The sequence below is a fragment of the Drosophila teissieri genome, chromosome 2R (genome assembly GCF_016746235.2).
Source record: "Drosophila teissieri strain GT53w chromosome 2R, Prin_Dtei_1.1, whole genome shotgun sequence".
In the NCBI taxonomy this organism is placed as follows: Eukaryota; Metazoa; Arthropoda; class Insecta; order Diptera; family Drosophilidae; genus Drosophila; species Drosophila teissieri.
The window spans coordinates 15,395,826-15,407,884 of record NC_053030.1 but is presented as its reverse complement, the minus strand read 5'-3'; the positions used below and the strand labels follow the sequence as shown (position 1 = coordinate 15,407,884).

At 44.2% G+C, this 12,059-nt stretch overlaps 3 protein-coding genes across 3 annotated transcripts; 2 read left to right on the top strand and 1 right to left on the bottom strand.

The window, feature by feature from the left end:
- The first annotated feature begins 2,581 nt into the window (after positions 1–2,581).
- LOC122614223 (glutathione S-transferase S1) lies at positions 2,582–6,448 on the top strand. The gene is made up of 5 exons (XM_043788753.1): positions 2,582–2,795; positions 5,043–5,338; positions 5,395–5,562; positions 5,633–5,775; positions 5,851–6,448. Exons 2-5 carry the CDS (start codon positions 5,068–5,070, stop codon positions 6,016–6,018), a joined length of 750 nt encoding a protein of 249 aa, XP_043644688.1. The 5' UTR covers positions 2,582–2,795; positions 5,043–5,067; the 3' UTR covers positions 6,019–6,448.
- A 501-nt stretch (positions 6,449–6,949) lies between these two features.
- Positions 6,950–8,043, bottom strand: LOC122614222 (enoyl-CoA hydratase domain-containing protein 3, mitochondrial). The gene is made up of 2 exons (XM_043788752.1): positions 7,528–8,043; positions 6,950–7,473 (listed from the first exon to the last, which is right to left on the bottom strand). Exons 1-2 carry the CDS (start codon positions 8,004–8,006, stop codon positions 7,095–7,097), a joined length of 858 nt encoding a protein of 285 aa, XP_043644687.1. The 5' UTR covers positions 8,007–8,043; the 3' UTR covers positions 6,950–7,094.
- A 46-nt stretch (positions 8,044–8,089) lies between these two features.
- LOC122614221 (sphingosine-1-phosphate lyase) lies at positions 8,090–11,519 on the top strand. Its single transcript, XM_043788750.1, has 6 exons — positions 8,090–8,213; positions 8,502–8,666; positions 9,578–10,239; positions 10,295–10,743; positions 10,800–10,946; positions 11,006–11,519. The coding sequence occupies exons 2-6, from the start codon at positions 8,513–8,515 to the stop codon at positions 11,229–11,231; spliced, it is 1,638 nt and encodes a 545-aa protein (XP_043644685.1). The 5' UTR covers positions 8,090–8,213; positions 8,502–8,512; the 3' UTR covers positions 11,232–11,519.
- The last annotated feature ends 540 nt before the right edge of the window (positions 11,520–12,059 follow it).

Here is a 12,059-nt window from a genome sequence, read left to right as displayed (position 1 = left end):
CGCTCCCGCTCCCTCTTACGCCGTCTGGTTTTAACTGTTTGCCCGTGGAGTGTTAGTTATAATTTTTTTATGCGCTCGCTTTTTTATTATTTAGATTGCTCTCGCGGTTGACTCGGCGGTTCCGTTCTGTGTCGCATTTTCCACAGCAAATTATTGTCATAATTCCGCCGCTCATTCTTCGCTTTTTTCTGCTTTTTTCTTACTTACTTATTTCTGGAGTGCAATTGCAGGCGGCATAAATTCTTAATTAGTGCAGGCCACACAGCAAATAATTTTATTTGATTTTATTGCAGCCATACTCATAGCCATATACTAATAAACTTCTTTATGTTTTGCAGACTAAGTGCAATCTTGGCACCTGACTTATAACTTGCTTAAAATTATATTTCTAAATATTTTTTGGCTTAATATGCTTAGTTTCTCTCTGTGCATTAAACTTATTGGTCTTCGCCAAGAAAGAAACGAAAAGGAATGCGGAGAAAATTCGCACACAACCAGGCAGTCTGGCATTCTGGCAGTCCTACTTCAAAATCGAAAACGAATCGAAAATTTCCCTGACTAACAAACCTCGGACTTTTCATGCCCAGTTGGAGTTTTTTCCGGTGAGTTCACTGTGATTTGTCATATGTCTTTCACCTGTTTCACTCGATTATGAATATGCAGTCGTCAGCGTGTTTGAAATGTCTGTCTTATCGCGAAGGATTGTCGTATCTTATCAATCGAGGTCTACTCGAAACCGCAATCGAAACCGCCAACGCAAAACGAAGAGCCAAATACACGCCGTCGCATTAAAGGCCACAAATCGGTCATTTTCTGTGGATTTTGGCGTAATTCTCCGCGAATTCTGGGCTCGGTTTTCTTGGGGGGCTTTGCTGTTTTCATACTGGCTCACCGATTTGCTTATCTTTGCACATTTTCGAACGTACGCCGCCCAGTTAACACAAAAACACACAAATAGTGGCCAAATCGCATGGAATGCTTCTCTTCCAGCTGTGGGAGTCCCATGGTTGCGAAAAACTGTTGAATTCGATTGCGTTTTATGGCAGTTATTTGGGTAGAACCAAAGATTGTGTAGGTACAATCTGCGATTTGTGGGAGTCACATCGATTCTCAGTGAATAACACTTTAAATCAAGTTTTTTGATCATTTCAATTTCATACCAGATCAAGTGCTGGGTAAACAGCAATGTCATTATAAACTATGATGATAAGATATGAGTAAGGGAGCTGTTTTATAACTTTTCTAAAGTGTAAGTGGCTGTGTAACTTAACTTATGAAAACAGCACTTAACTGTGTCTTAATTATCGCACCAGTTTTCAAAACTTAAGTTGACCATACCGAATTCGCCGCAATTCGATCCACCCATTGTGAGCCGAGCACACAACCTAATTTAGTGCGGTTTCTAACCAGCTAATTCAATATCCAGTTTCACAACCACATTTGGAGTTGCCAGACTATTAATTTTAAAAATGTACGTTAGAAGTTTAATTTGTCATTTAAACGGCAATTTTAAAATGTCATTTTTACCTACATAAAATAAGCCTAATTAAATAAGTTGTATTAAAATATTTGGTTATAAATTCAATTCTAAATTTCATGAATAACTCGTCCATAAGCTATTAAAAATATAATGAAATATAATGATGTTTTGTAAAAATCAGAAACGTTTTAAATCTCCAGTTTTAATATTAATTTGATATTGATTGATAAGCGTTTACAATTTTTGCAATAGCAGACAACCCTGCGAAGTGAACCTGATGCTTCCCACATAAGTAAACATCTTAGATGCACTCGAATTTCGTCGCCAGGCACCGCCAGTCGGGATCGAACTAAGCAAAGTCCATATTGGGCGTTTCGAATTTCCTGGCTGCTTTAATTGCCGATTTCCCACAATCAGTTAGTGCTAACATAATTACTTTAATTACGTACTTATGCGGCGGAAATTCCTGCGAGAGTGGGAGTATGTCGTTAAGATAGGATAAGCCAAATGATAATAAGAGTAAGAAGTAATTATGCAAACGCTATTGGCCATACAAATGTTTGGCCATAGATGTTTTCGCTTCGTCTCCCAAAAGCTTTATTTAGTTTTCGTTCTTTAAACTATCTTTAAGTGGGCAGTAAACACGCTTCATCCACTAAAAGCACAAACAAATATTTACTGCCTTTTTTTTTGCTACTATAATTGGTTTATTTCTGAGCTGAGAACCTCTCCCAAAGAGATCTAAGTGCAGATTGAGAGATTTTAAGAACAGAGAGCTGCATGTTGTGGATGAAAGGTAATTGCCAAATTAGGAAGCCGAGCTTATTCCTATTCCTATTGCATTCCATCTAAGAAAAGAGGGTTGGAAGAAGAACTGAAAACCTGCTTAAATATGTTAACTAATTCAATAACTGCGTTTTCTTTTCAACGCCCACTAGAACTAAAACCAGAGAGAGATAGAGAGAGAGACTAAAAATTAAATTGCTGCCTCTTACCAGTTAACCGGCCGGCTTACACACACAGTCAAGCGCCACGAGCTTGGAAGAGAGCGTGTGTTTAAAGAGAGAGCGGCAAGCGTATAAAAGCAGCGTCGCCGGCAGAAGAAAGTCAGTTGCAGTGCAGTCGTCGTGGCGATCGGTTCAGTGAAAGCTTCCCATTGGCTGGAGAGAGAGAGTGAGAGTAGAGAGTAACGGAAAGAGAGTGCGAATCATCAAACCGAACGCTTTTCCTTCACCCACGATTTAAGCGAACGCTTATTGGCGAATTGAAGACCCGAGAGCCCCAGTGCCCAGCTGATTTAGTATTCTTTGTTGAGGTAAGCCAAGGAATCCCTGGAACACCACCTCATTTCGTAGCACCTTAGTGATGTAATTACGCACCAAGTTCTACCCTTGCCAAAAAGTGGAAAACGCTTTTGCGAACTTCGATGCCGAATGGTGTTCGTCTCAATTCGTTTCGAAAATTCTAAAATTACACACAATGGTGTTTTTTTGGCTTCGATTGATTTGGATTTGGTTTTTGGGTCAATCGATTCGAAATCGAAAAGTTTTGAACTCGTTTCGCAGAATCGCAGTTCGCGCGGATCTCTCGCCCCGCTCGCAAGCAAATATGTGAAGGACAACGACGTTAACCGATCAACTAGAAGCCCTCTTCTTCTGCCTCTTCAGAACCGATCAGATCGGAATAGAAATATAGAAACGACCACTGCACCTCCGTCGACTGTGGAGTGCGTGAACGTATTTCGAAGCGTGAGGTACTCGAACCGGAACCAACTTGAGTGCGGTGCATACTCGGGATCTTATCCAAACGCAGGCTTACATAATTCCCCATTAATACCTCTTCGAAAATTAATAATTGAAAACGAAAAAAAAATCATTTAGCATCAAACAAACAATCAGTTATGTATTTGAGCTGATAATGGAGTGTATGCCTGTGGGCTAGGGGTCCCAGACTTTCGTATTCTAGTGATAACCCCCGATCGGCGAGTTCATCTGCAAACTATTGCCCATATGGCCGGGTGCACGTGAATCGCTTCGGTGCCCATTGACGCACTTTGTGTGCCCCCTTTGGGTCCTTGACCCGCTGTGATCCCTGCCCTTTCCATTTCCCTTTCCCATGGATTGGATAATCTTGGCGTCATTATCTTTTCTAACCTTTTCCCACGATTACAGTGAAGCCATTTGCCTCGATTTTAGTGCCCAAGTGCCAGATCAAAGAGCCAAAATAGATCAGAAAATCGAAATTTAATTAAATCATGACACCGAAACACCGAGACAGACCAAATTAAATTCAATTGAAGCTGTCATGGCAACAAGTGCCAGCAAAAGCAAAAGAAAAGAAAGAAAAAAGGGAGAGCACTACGGTGAAACCAGAAGATAACGTCGAAAAGTCGAATCGATTGTTGCAATTTGAGACTCTCCGAAAGCGAAAATTGCAGCGGAAGAGGCGGCCAATTGGCCATTACGAAAAGTTACGAAAAGGGGATGGGGTTGGTGAGGGGGTGCTCCGAAGTCTTGGTGACTGACTGGGCGCCCTGCCAAAATCATGGCAAAGGCAGAGACACCATGATTCCTCAGCCAAGTCGAACGAAAACGGGTTTACGCTCTACATGGACCCCATGGCGCATTGAATCGCTTATCCAGCCAGGCAAAAAGGCAAAAAGTGTCGACGACAGACGAAACAGGGGCGTTGTATGCTCCTCCGGTTCTTCCAGCAGCGCCAACGCCCCGAAAGATATTGATTCTGACTGTTGCGATTCGCGATTCAGCGGAGAAACATAAGGGGACCCAAAGTGGGCAGTCGGGCGGAGGAGTGGTGTCTGTTTCTTTGATATGCGTGGGTGTGTTGTCTGTGCGCCAATCGATGCACTTCCGCTGGGCTCTATAGGGAAATACTCTTGCATTTCAGTATATGCATATCTGCCACATATATAGTGCAGTTTTATGGTAATTATATTTTCTGTCAACTTTTGCCTTGACTTCGCTTGATTTATTGCATTGTTCTTGAAGCATCACCTCATAAGGCAGGCAAATAAATAGCTGGTGAGCAAACATGGCTTTAAAACTAGAGCAAAATTAGCTAGTAGCTTTTATATAGAGTTTATGGAGCTTACCCCCAACGGTTTTCAAATCATTTGTTTACACTGCTAAAGAGTTATCATAGAGTGTTTGGTCACTCTTTATCGTGGATCTTAGAAATTATACGGCACCCTAACTTATTCTTATCACTCACGCATATTCTGGGCCACTCGAGCTAGAAACGTGTGTTCACGTTCGCGTACGCCTTATCATAAAAACCACGCTATCGACTGATTAACTGGGTTTAATCAGCCAGCAAACGTGAACGAAAACTACGAAAGTTCTGGAAAACTATCAAAGCTATTTCGAAATGGCTTGAAACGTTTAGCATTGCAACTTGTATTATATCTATCCTGATAGCCAAGAAATCTTAATGGCTTTAACTTTTCGTATGCGATGTTATTTATTAATAATGAATAAGAAATTATCAATGCTACTTTTCTGATAAGATCCTGTTAACACACATTGCTCTACTTTCCTTTCAGGGAATTGCATTGAGAAAGCGCAGAGATGGCCGATGAAGCACAAGCACCACCAGCTGAGGGAGCACCACCAGCCGAGGGAGAGGCGCCACCACCCGCCGAGGGAGCCGAGGGTGCCGTCGAGGGTGGAGAGCCCGCTCCTCCAGCAGAGCCCGCCGAGCCCATCAAGCACAGCTACACGCTCTTCTACTTCAACGTGAAGGCGTTGGCCGAGCCCCTGCGCTACCTGTTCGCCTACGGCAACCAGGAGTACGAGGATGTGCGCGTCACCCGCGACGAGTGGCCAGCCCTGAAGCCAAGTGAGTGCCACAATCCATAGTTAAGTGTTCATAATCTAATCCATTTCATTTAATAGCCATGCCAATGGGACAGATGCCCGTGCTGGAGGTGGACGGCAAGCGTGTGCACCAGAGTATCTCGATGGCCCGATTCCTGGCCAAGACCGTTGGCCTGTGCGGTGCCACTCCGTGGGAGGATCTGCAGATCGACATTGTCGTTGACACCATCAATGACTTCCGTCTAAGTAGCGAACAATGTGTGCCTCAGTTTCATGTTCAGTGTCCTTGATTAACTCTGGAATTTTTAATGTATAGAAATTGCAGTCGTCTCGTACGAACCGGAGGACGAGATTAAGGAGAAGAAGTTGGTCACCCTGAATGCGGAGGTCATTCCATTCTACCTCGAGAAGCTCGAGCAGACCGTCAAGGACAACGACGGTCACCTGGCTCTGGGCAAGGTGGGTGCTCCTCAAATGGGAACTTACACCATTCAATAAACAATACTAAAATCCATCGATTTCTTTCACCCACAGCTGACCTGGGCCGACGTCTACTTCGCAGGCATCACCGACTACATGAACTACATGGTGAAGCGCGATCTGCTGGAACCCTACCCAGCTCTGCGCGGAGTCGTGGATGCCATCAACGCTTTGGAACCGATCAAGGCCTGGATCGAGAAGCGCCCCGTCACCGAGGTCTAAGTTTCCCGAACAGGACTTGGGAGGAGGGAATGCATTGCACACCACTCAGACACACCCGCACCGCAGAAATGCACACCACCCACATCTGTACACATTTTGTTCCTTTTTGCGGAGGATCCGAGAGGGCAGCGGACTTTCGCACGGGGTCATAGACGCGTAGGAGTTTAGCACGTATCACAATGGACAAACCGTATTTGTTCTTAATTTCTTGGTTATAATTCTCTTTGCATGGCGCTATATACATATTTCTATTGGGGTCCGGCAGCGGATCGCCATTCGTTAGCTTCTTCTGAAATGATGAAAGATAATACTTATTGCACAGTTTATAATATTTTGGCTTACTTTTAGAACATACATTTAGCGCACCTATGCATACATTTGCTGTACCTATATTATATAAATACAAAAACTACGAGTGGCTCATCTTTTAGACGTATTCTGTTACAATTAATTCAATGCGAAGAGCTCAACAAATATTTAAAACAACCACAGCTAAGGCTGAGCAACAATTACAAATTTTTATTTTGTTTTTTTTTTATATAACACGCTATCGCGGCCCCAGGAATTTTCTTCGTCTCATCCAGTTTCCTCTTAAGTAACCATTAAAAAAAGACTCACATCAATAGAACCGGTTTCTCTAAAAAAAACAGACTCTTACTGCCAAATTTCAAATGCACATAATCACTTACATTATTACATACATATTATTTATTCAAATTTGTAATTGTATTTTTTTAAATATTTTCACAAAACACTTTTTAATAAACATAACACCTAAAAAGGAAAGAGCACTTTTTGAAAGCACGACCACTCGTTTTATTTCATTGTTATAAAATGCATTGGAATTTAGGTTTTGACTCATTTAAGAAGTTCAGAATGATCATTTCCCATACAAACCCAACCTATAGACATAAATAAATAAGGCATGGAGTCGTGTTCAACATTTTATACAAACATCATTTTATAAATAACGTTTCATATTAACAATTTTTTAGTCACTTTGGACAATTCAAGCTTACGAGTATAAATGCACAGTTGGCCAGTTTTGTTTCATAGTTTTACATCGTACGTTTCGATTAGTTGTGCTTCCAGTTGGGTGGGCGCTTCTCAAAGAAGCTGGCAATGCCCTCTTTGGTGTCGCCCAGCTGGAAGTTCTCGCACATCTTCTCCTGCGCAGCCGAAAAGGCTTCTGCCTGGGACATGGCCAGCTGCTTGTAGTAGAACTCCTTTCCCAGAGAGATGACGGCCCGACTTTTGGCCTTGATGGCGTTGGTGATTTCCTCGATCTCCTTATCTAGTTCCTCAGCAGAAACAGCTTTGGTGACCATTCCCGAAATGTAGGCTTCTTCCCCGGTGACAGGAAGACCGGTCATTAGCATATAGGCGGACTTTGGACGCGACATAATGCGGGCAACCGCGACGCCGGGTGTGGAACAGAATACTCCGACGCCAGCCCTGAAAGTAGTAAAAACATGATTTATTGCTTCCATTGAGGGTTTCAATCCTTACCCGGGAGTGGAGAACTTGCTGTTCTTGGTGCAGACTACCATGTCACATGAGACCACCAGCTGACAGCCTGCAGCAGCCGCATAGCCATTGACTTTACCTAAAACCGGCACCGGCAGCCTCTGGATGTCGTTGATAACGTCGGTGAGCTTCTGAAACACACAAGCCTGTATCTTGGGGTCATTGTGCAGCTCCTTGAGATTGTGCCCTGCCGACCAGATCTTTCCTTGGGCCGTCAGGACCACGCATCTTAGATCCACATTGTCCTTGTCTTTCAGCAGGGCATCTTGAAGGGCACACATCATGTCCAGTGAGAGGGAGTTGAGAGTCTTTGGGTGATTCAGCGTTATCTCCCGCACGCCATTCTGCTCCTTGACCAGGACCAAATCACTGGGGCCATTGCTGGCGAAGCGAAGAACCTGTGGCACGCAACCTGTTGCATATTTCGATATCTTTACAGAGTTCTTCAAAAAAAGCAACATTTTTATTTTGATTTCGCAGCCAGTGTTGGTAAACTCGCCGCCCGAACAGCTGGGCACCTATCGTAACAGCTGTTAAGCGATAGCAGCGCGCAACAGTTGGCGAACGGTCACTCTAAGCCGCAATGAGTTTGTACGATTAAAATGTTTATGTCTGTCTATTCGCGTTTTTTAAAGCTTTTTCTGGTTTGTAGCTGTCCCACTGTACAGGTGAGTAACCGCTCAGGTGCGTCAACAGCCGCTGCGGCTCTTTGTGCATCACAGCTGAGCGGTCAGACAGAACAACAACACAGCCAGAAGCTCCCGCCGCCACCTTATGTACTAAGCAAATCCATATACTACAAAAGCAGAACTTTATCAGCCACCAAAGCGATTTGTATTTGTCGCCCCACATTTACGGCCCCGCCAATCAGTTAACGATTCGAACCACGCGAGTGCGGATCCCCCGACCTGAGCTCGACTAAAGCCTACTCCATTCCTTAACCACACACATTCCAGCTTGCCACACGATGCGTCCGTTCTCCGGCAGCGATTGCCTTAAGCCCGTCACCGAGGGCATCAACCGGGCCTTTGGCGCCAAGGAGCCCTGGCAGGTGGCCACCATCACGGCCACCACCGTCCTGGGAGGCGTCTGGCTCTGGACTGTGATCAGCCATGATGAAAGTGAGTTGGAGGTGTCTATGGATTAGATTCCCCCAGAGAATAGTTTTAGTTTTACTTCTTAATATGCCAGGAAAGAAGTCAGATCTTCTTGGATATGTTGGACTTATATAGAACATAGTTCCAAGTCAGCACAGTCAGCCGATTTCTTTTATTTCGTGGTTGCAGGGCACGTCAATTACCTAAATCCATCAAACTATCTTATCAGCTGGGTGCGTTTCTTATAAACACAGCTATACTTCTTCATTTACCATTTTCCTAAAAACTCGTATATAAAATGTTTCATTTTAGTTTAACTCTCTTTATTAATATAGGTAGACTTTTTACAGTGTACTTTGTGCTCAAAGCTTATATAAACCATGCACTCGGTGGGTGCCCTCCCCGAACTTCTGGAATTAATCTAGTAATAGATTACGATAGATTAGAGTTTAAATGTTTATTAAAGTGTGTAGCAACTTAAAATCAATCAGTATGCAAAGTTCAACAGCGTAAAGGAAATTGATAAGATTGAGATATCATGCCCCTGCTAGTACATAGTTTAGCATGCTTAGTACCAAAACTAATGAGATTAGGTAGTTTCCCCGATAGCATGACTCATTTTTTCAATGAAGAATGATGAAAGAAAAGTCTTCCGAGCATAGCTTACCCATAAAGTGTCATAAAGCCAGTCCAAAGTTTCGTCTACAGCAGGGCATGCCATGTCCGATAAGATCGAGTGGGTATCATACATGTTTCGTTTATCAGACTGCAATTTATTTTCACAATGATTCTTTGTTTCGGTTCTGTTTACCTCAAGAATATAAAGCTATTGCCTTTCTAACGACTTTAGTCTGGTGAAAACAAAGGATAAATAAAGGGTTTATCTCTTAGTAATCTAAACTGTACGCGTACTTATTTCGTTACCTTTTCATTAGATCTTTACATCCGTGGCAAGCGTCAGTTCTTCAAGTATGCCAAGAAGATTCCTGCCGTGCGTCGTCAGGTGGAGACTGAATTGACCAAGGCTAAGAACGACTTCGAGGCGGACATCAAGAAGAGCAACGCCCACCTCACCTACTCGGAAACTCTGCCCGAGAAGGGACTCAGCAAGGAGGAGATCCTCCGACTGGTGGATGAGCACCTGAAGACCGGTCACTACAACTGGCGTGATGGTCGTGTGTCTGGCGCAGTCTACGGCTACAAGCCCGATCTGGTGGAGCTCGTCACTGAGGTGTACGGCAAGGCCTCCTACACCAATCCCTTGCACGCGGATCTTTTCCCGGGAGTCTGCAAGATGGAGGCGGAGGTAGTGCGCATGGCGTGCAACCTGTTCCATGGAAACGCAGCCAGTTGTGGAACCATGACCACCGGCGGCACCGAATCCATTGTAATGGCCATGAAGGCGTACAGGGATTACGCGAGAGAGCACAAGGGAATCACCAGGCCGAACATCGTGGTGCCTAAGACGGTCCACGCGGCCTTCGACAAGGGTGGCCAGTACTTTAACATCCACGTGCGCTCCGTGGATGTCGATCCGGAGACCTACGAAGTAGACATTAAGAAGTTTAGGCGTGCCATTAATAGGAACACGATTCTGGTACGGTCTTACATAGCTAAATGTATCCTATGACTAATTATTAAACCTCTATCAGCTGGTTGGGTCTGCTCCGAACTTCCCCTATGGAACCATCGATGACATCGAAGCTATCGCTGCTCTGGGCGTTAAGTACGACATTCCCGTGCACGTGGACGCCTGCCTGGGCAGCTTTGTGGTGGCCCTGGTCCGCAACGCCGGCTACAAGCTGCGGCCCTTCGACTTTGAGCTCAAGGGTGTGACCAGTATCTCCGCTGATACCCACAAGTACGGATTCGCACCGAAGGGATCGTCGGTGATCCTTTACTCGGACAAGAAGTACAAGGACCATCAGTTCACGGTGACCACCGACTGGCCTGGTGGCGTGTATGGTTCTCCCACCGTCAACGGCTCCCGTGCTGGAGGTATTATCGCCGCTTGCTGGGCTACCATGATGAGCTTTGGCTATGACGGTTATCTGGAGGCCACCAAGCGCATTGTGGATACGGCGCGTTATATCGAGAGGGGGTACGATTATTTCAACATTAGTTGTAACAATAATTTAATTTTAAATATGTTTCCAGCCTTCGCGACATCGATGGCATCTTCATCTTTGGCAAGCCAGCTACTTCGGTGATTGCCCTAGGCTCCAATGTGTTTGACATTTTCCGGCTATCGGACTCGCTGTGCAAACTGGGCTGGAACCTGAATGCCCTGCAGTTCCCATCTGGGTAAGTGACTCAACTTTTAAATTAGCGGAACCATTCTAATATGTGAAATTCTCTTTAAGTATCCACCTTTGCGTGACGGACATGCACACACAGCCCGGAGTCGCGGATAAATTCATTGCCGATGTGCGCAGCTGCGTTGCGGAGATCATGAAGGATCCCGGCCAGCCCGTCGTTGGAAAGATGGCTCTCTACGGCATGGCCCAGAGCATACCCGACCGTTCGGTGATAGGAGAAGTGACTCGCCTGTTCCTGCACTCCATGTACTACACTCCCAGCCAGAAATAGACACCTGGAGCAATGATGTCGCCTTACTCTTCGCCCACCCCACGGAGCTAATGCATTTCCTGTGCTGTATTTAAACCACCAAAACACCCCGTCGTTAAACCTTCCTCAAGCAATTTATATTAGGCTGCAATTAGTGCTGTAATCGAGGGTACAAAACGGCGTTCTACGCGAAAATGATCTATATGCATCCCATTTGTCAACATTCGTCGCTCAAAGAGCCATGTTATTGAAGTGTTTTTCTGTGTAACTTGCTAGTGAAATAATATAATATATTATTAATCAATTTTTGTCTACTGAAGTAAAGTGTATTACGCCTAAATAATTTAATGAGGGTTGGTTTATATTCGATTATAGTAGGAAGCTTGTTAATCTGTAAACTTCACTTTCCTCTCTATTGTAATAACTTATTTTCTATAGAATCATAGCCTAACCATATGGCTTAATTGCTTTGTGGCCAGGCAATTGTTTAGCATGGCTCGATTTGTTACCATTTAATTTATATTTTGTTTACATTTTACCCCTTCAGCAATTAGCAATAATTGCGGCTGCGTGGGTATTGCAATCCGGTCCGATCTGATCTGGGTTGGTATTTCTATTTATTTTCGAACATTTTGCCACGCGTCGGCGTTTTTTAATTTAGTTGATCTTGGATGCCCGGCTGACACGCCCATTTCCTCTTTTGTAATTTATGGCAGTCTCGAATGGCGTGCACAAATTATTTCAAATACATTTCTATGGCGGAAACATTTATTTCCAAAGGGAAGCACATTTTAACAAGGCACACGCGTTCGTTGTCATTTTTCAAAGGAAAAAACAAATATATACAAA

What these genes read in the sequence shown, in the direction of transcription:
- LOC122614223 (XM_043788753.1), top strand. Translation starts at nt 5,068, where the DNA reads ATGGCCGATGAAGCACAAGCACCACCAGCTGAGGGAGCACCACCAGCC. An exon ending in GTGGCCAGCCCTGAAGCCAA is followed by an intron (nt 5,339 to 5,394) that starts GTGAGTGCCACA and finishes TTCATTTAATAG; the next exon opens with CCATGCCAATGGGACAGATG. An exon ending in GTCACCTGGCTCTGGGCAAG is followed by an intron (nt 5,776 to 5,850) that starts GTGGGTGCTCCT and finishes TTTCACCCACAG; the next exon opens with CTGACCTGGGCCGACGTCTA.
- LOC122614222 (XM_043788752.1), bottom strand. Translation starts at nt 8,006, where the DNA reads ATGTTGCTTTTTTTGAAGAACTCTGTAAAGATATCGAAATATGCAACA. An exon ending in AGCAAGTTCTCCACTCCCGG is followed by an intron (nt 7,474 to 7,527) that starts GTAAGGATTGAA and finishes TACTACTTTCAG; the next exon opens with GGCTGGCGTCGGAGTATTCT.
- LOC122614221 (XM_043788750.1), top strand. Translation starts at nt 8,513, where the DNA reads ATGCGTCCGTTCTCCGGCAGCGATTGCCTTAAGCCCGTCACCGAGGGC. An exon ending in TTAATAGGAACACGATTCTG is followed by an intron (nt 10,240 to 10,294) that starts GTACGGTCTTAC and finishes AACCTCTATCAG; the next exon opens with CTGGTTGGGTCTGCTCCGAA. An exon ending in GCCCTGCAGTTCCCATCTGG is followed by an intron (nt 10,947 to 11,005) that starts GTAAGTGACTCA and finishes ATTCTCTTTAAG; the next exon opens with TATCCACCTTTGCGTGACGG.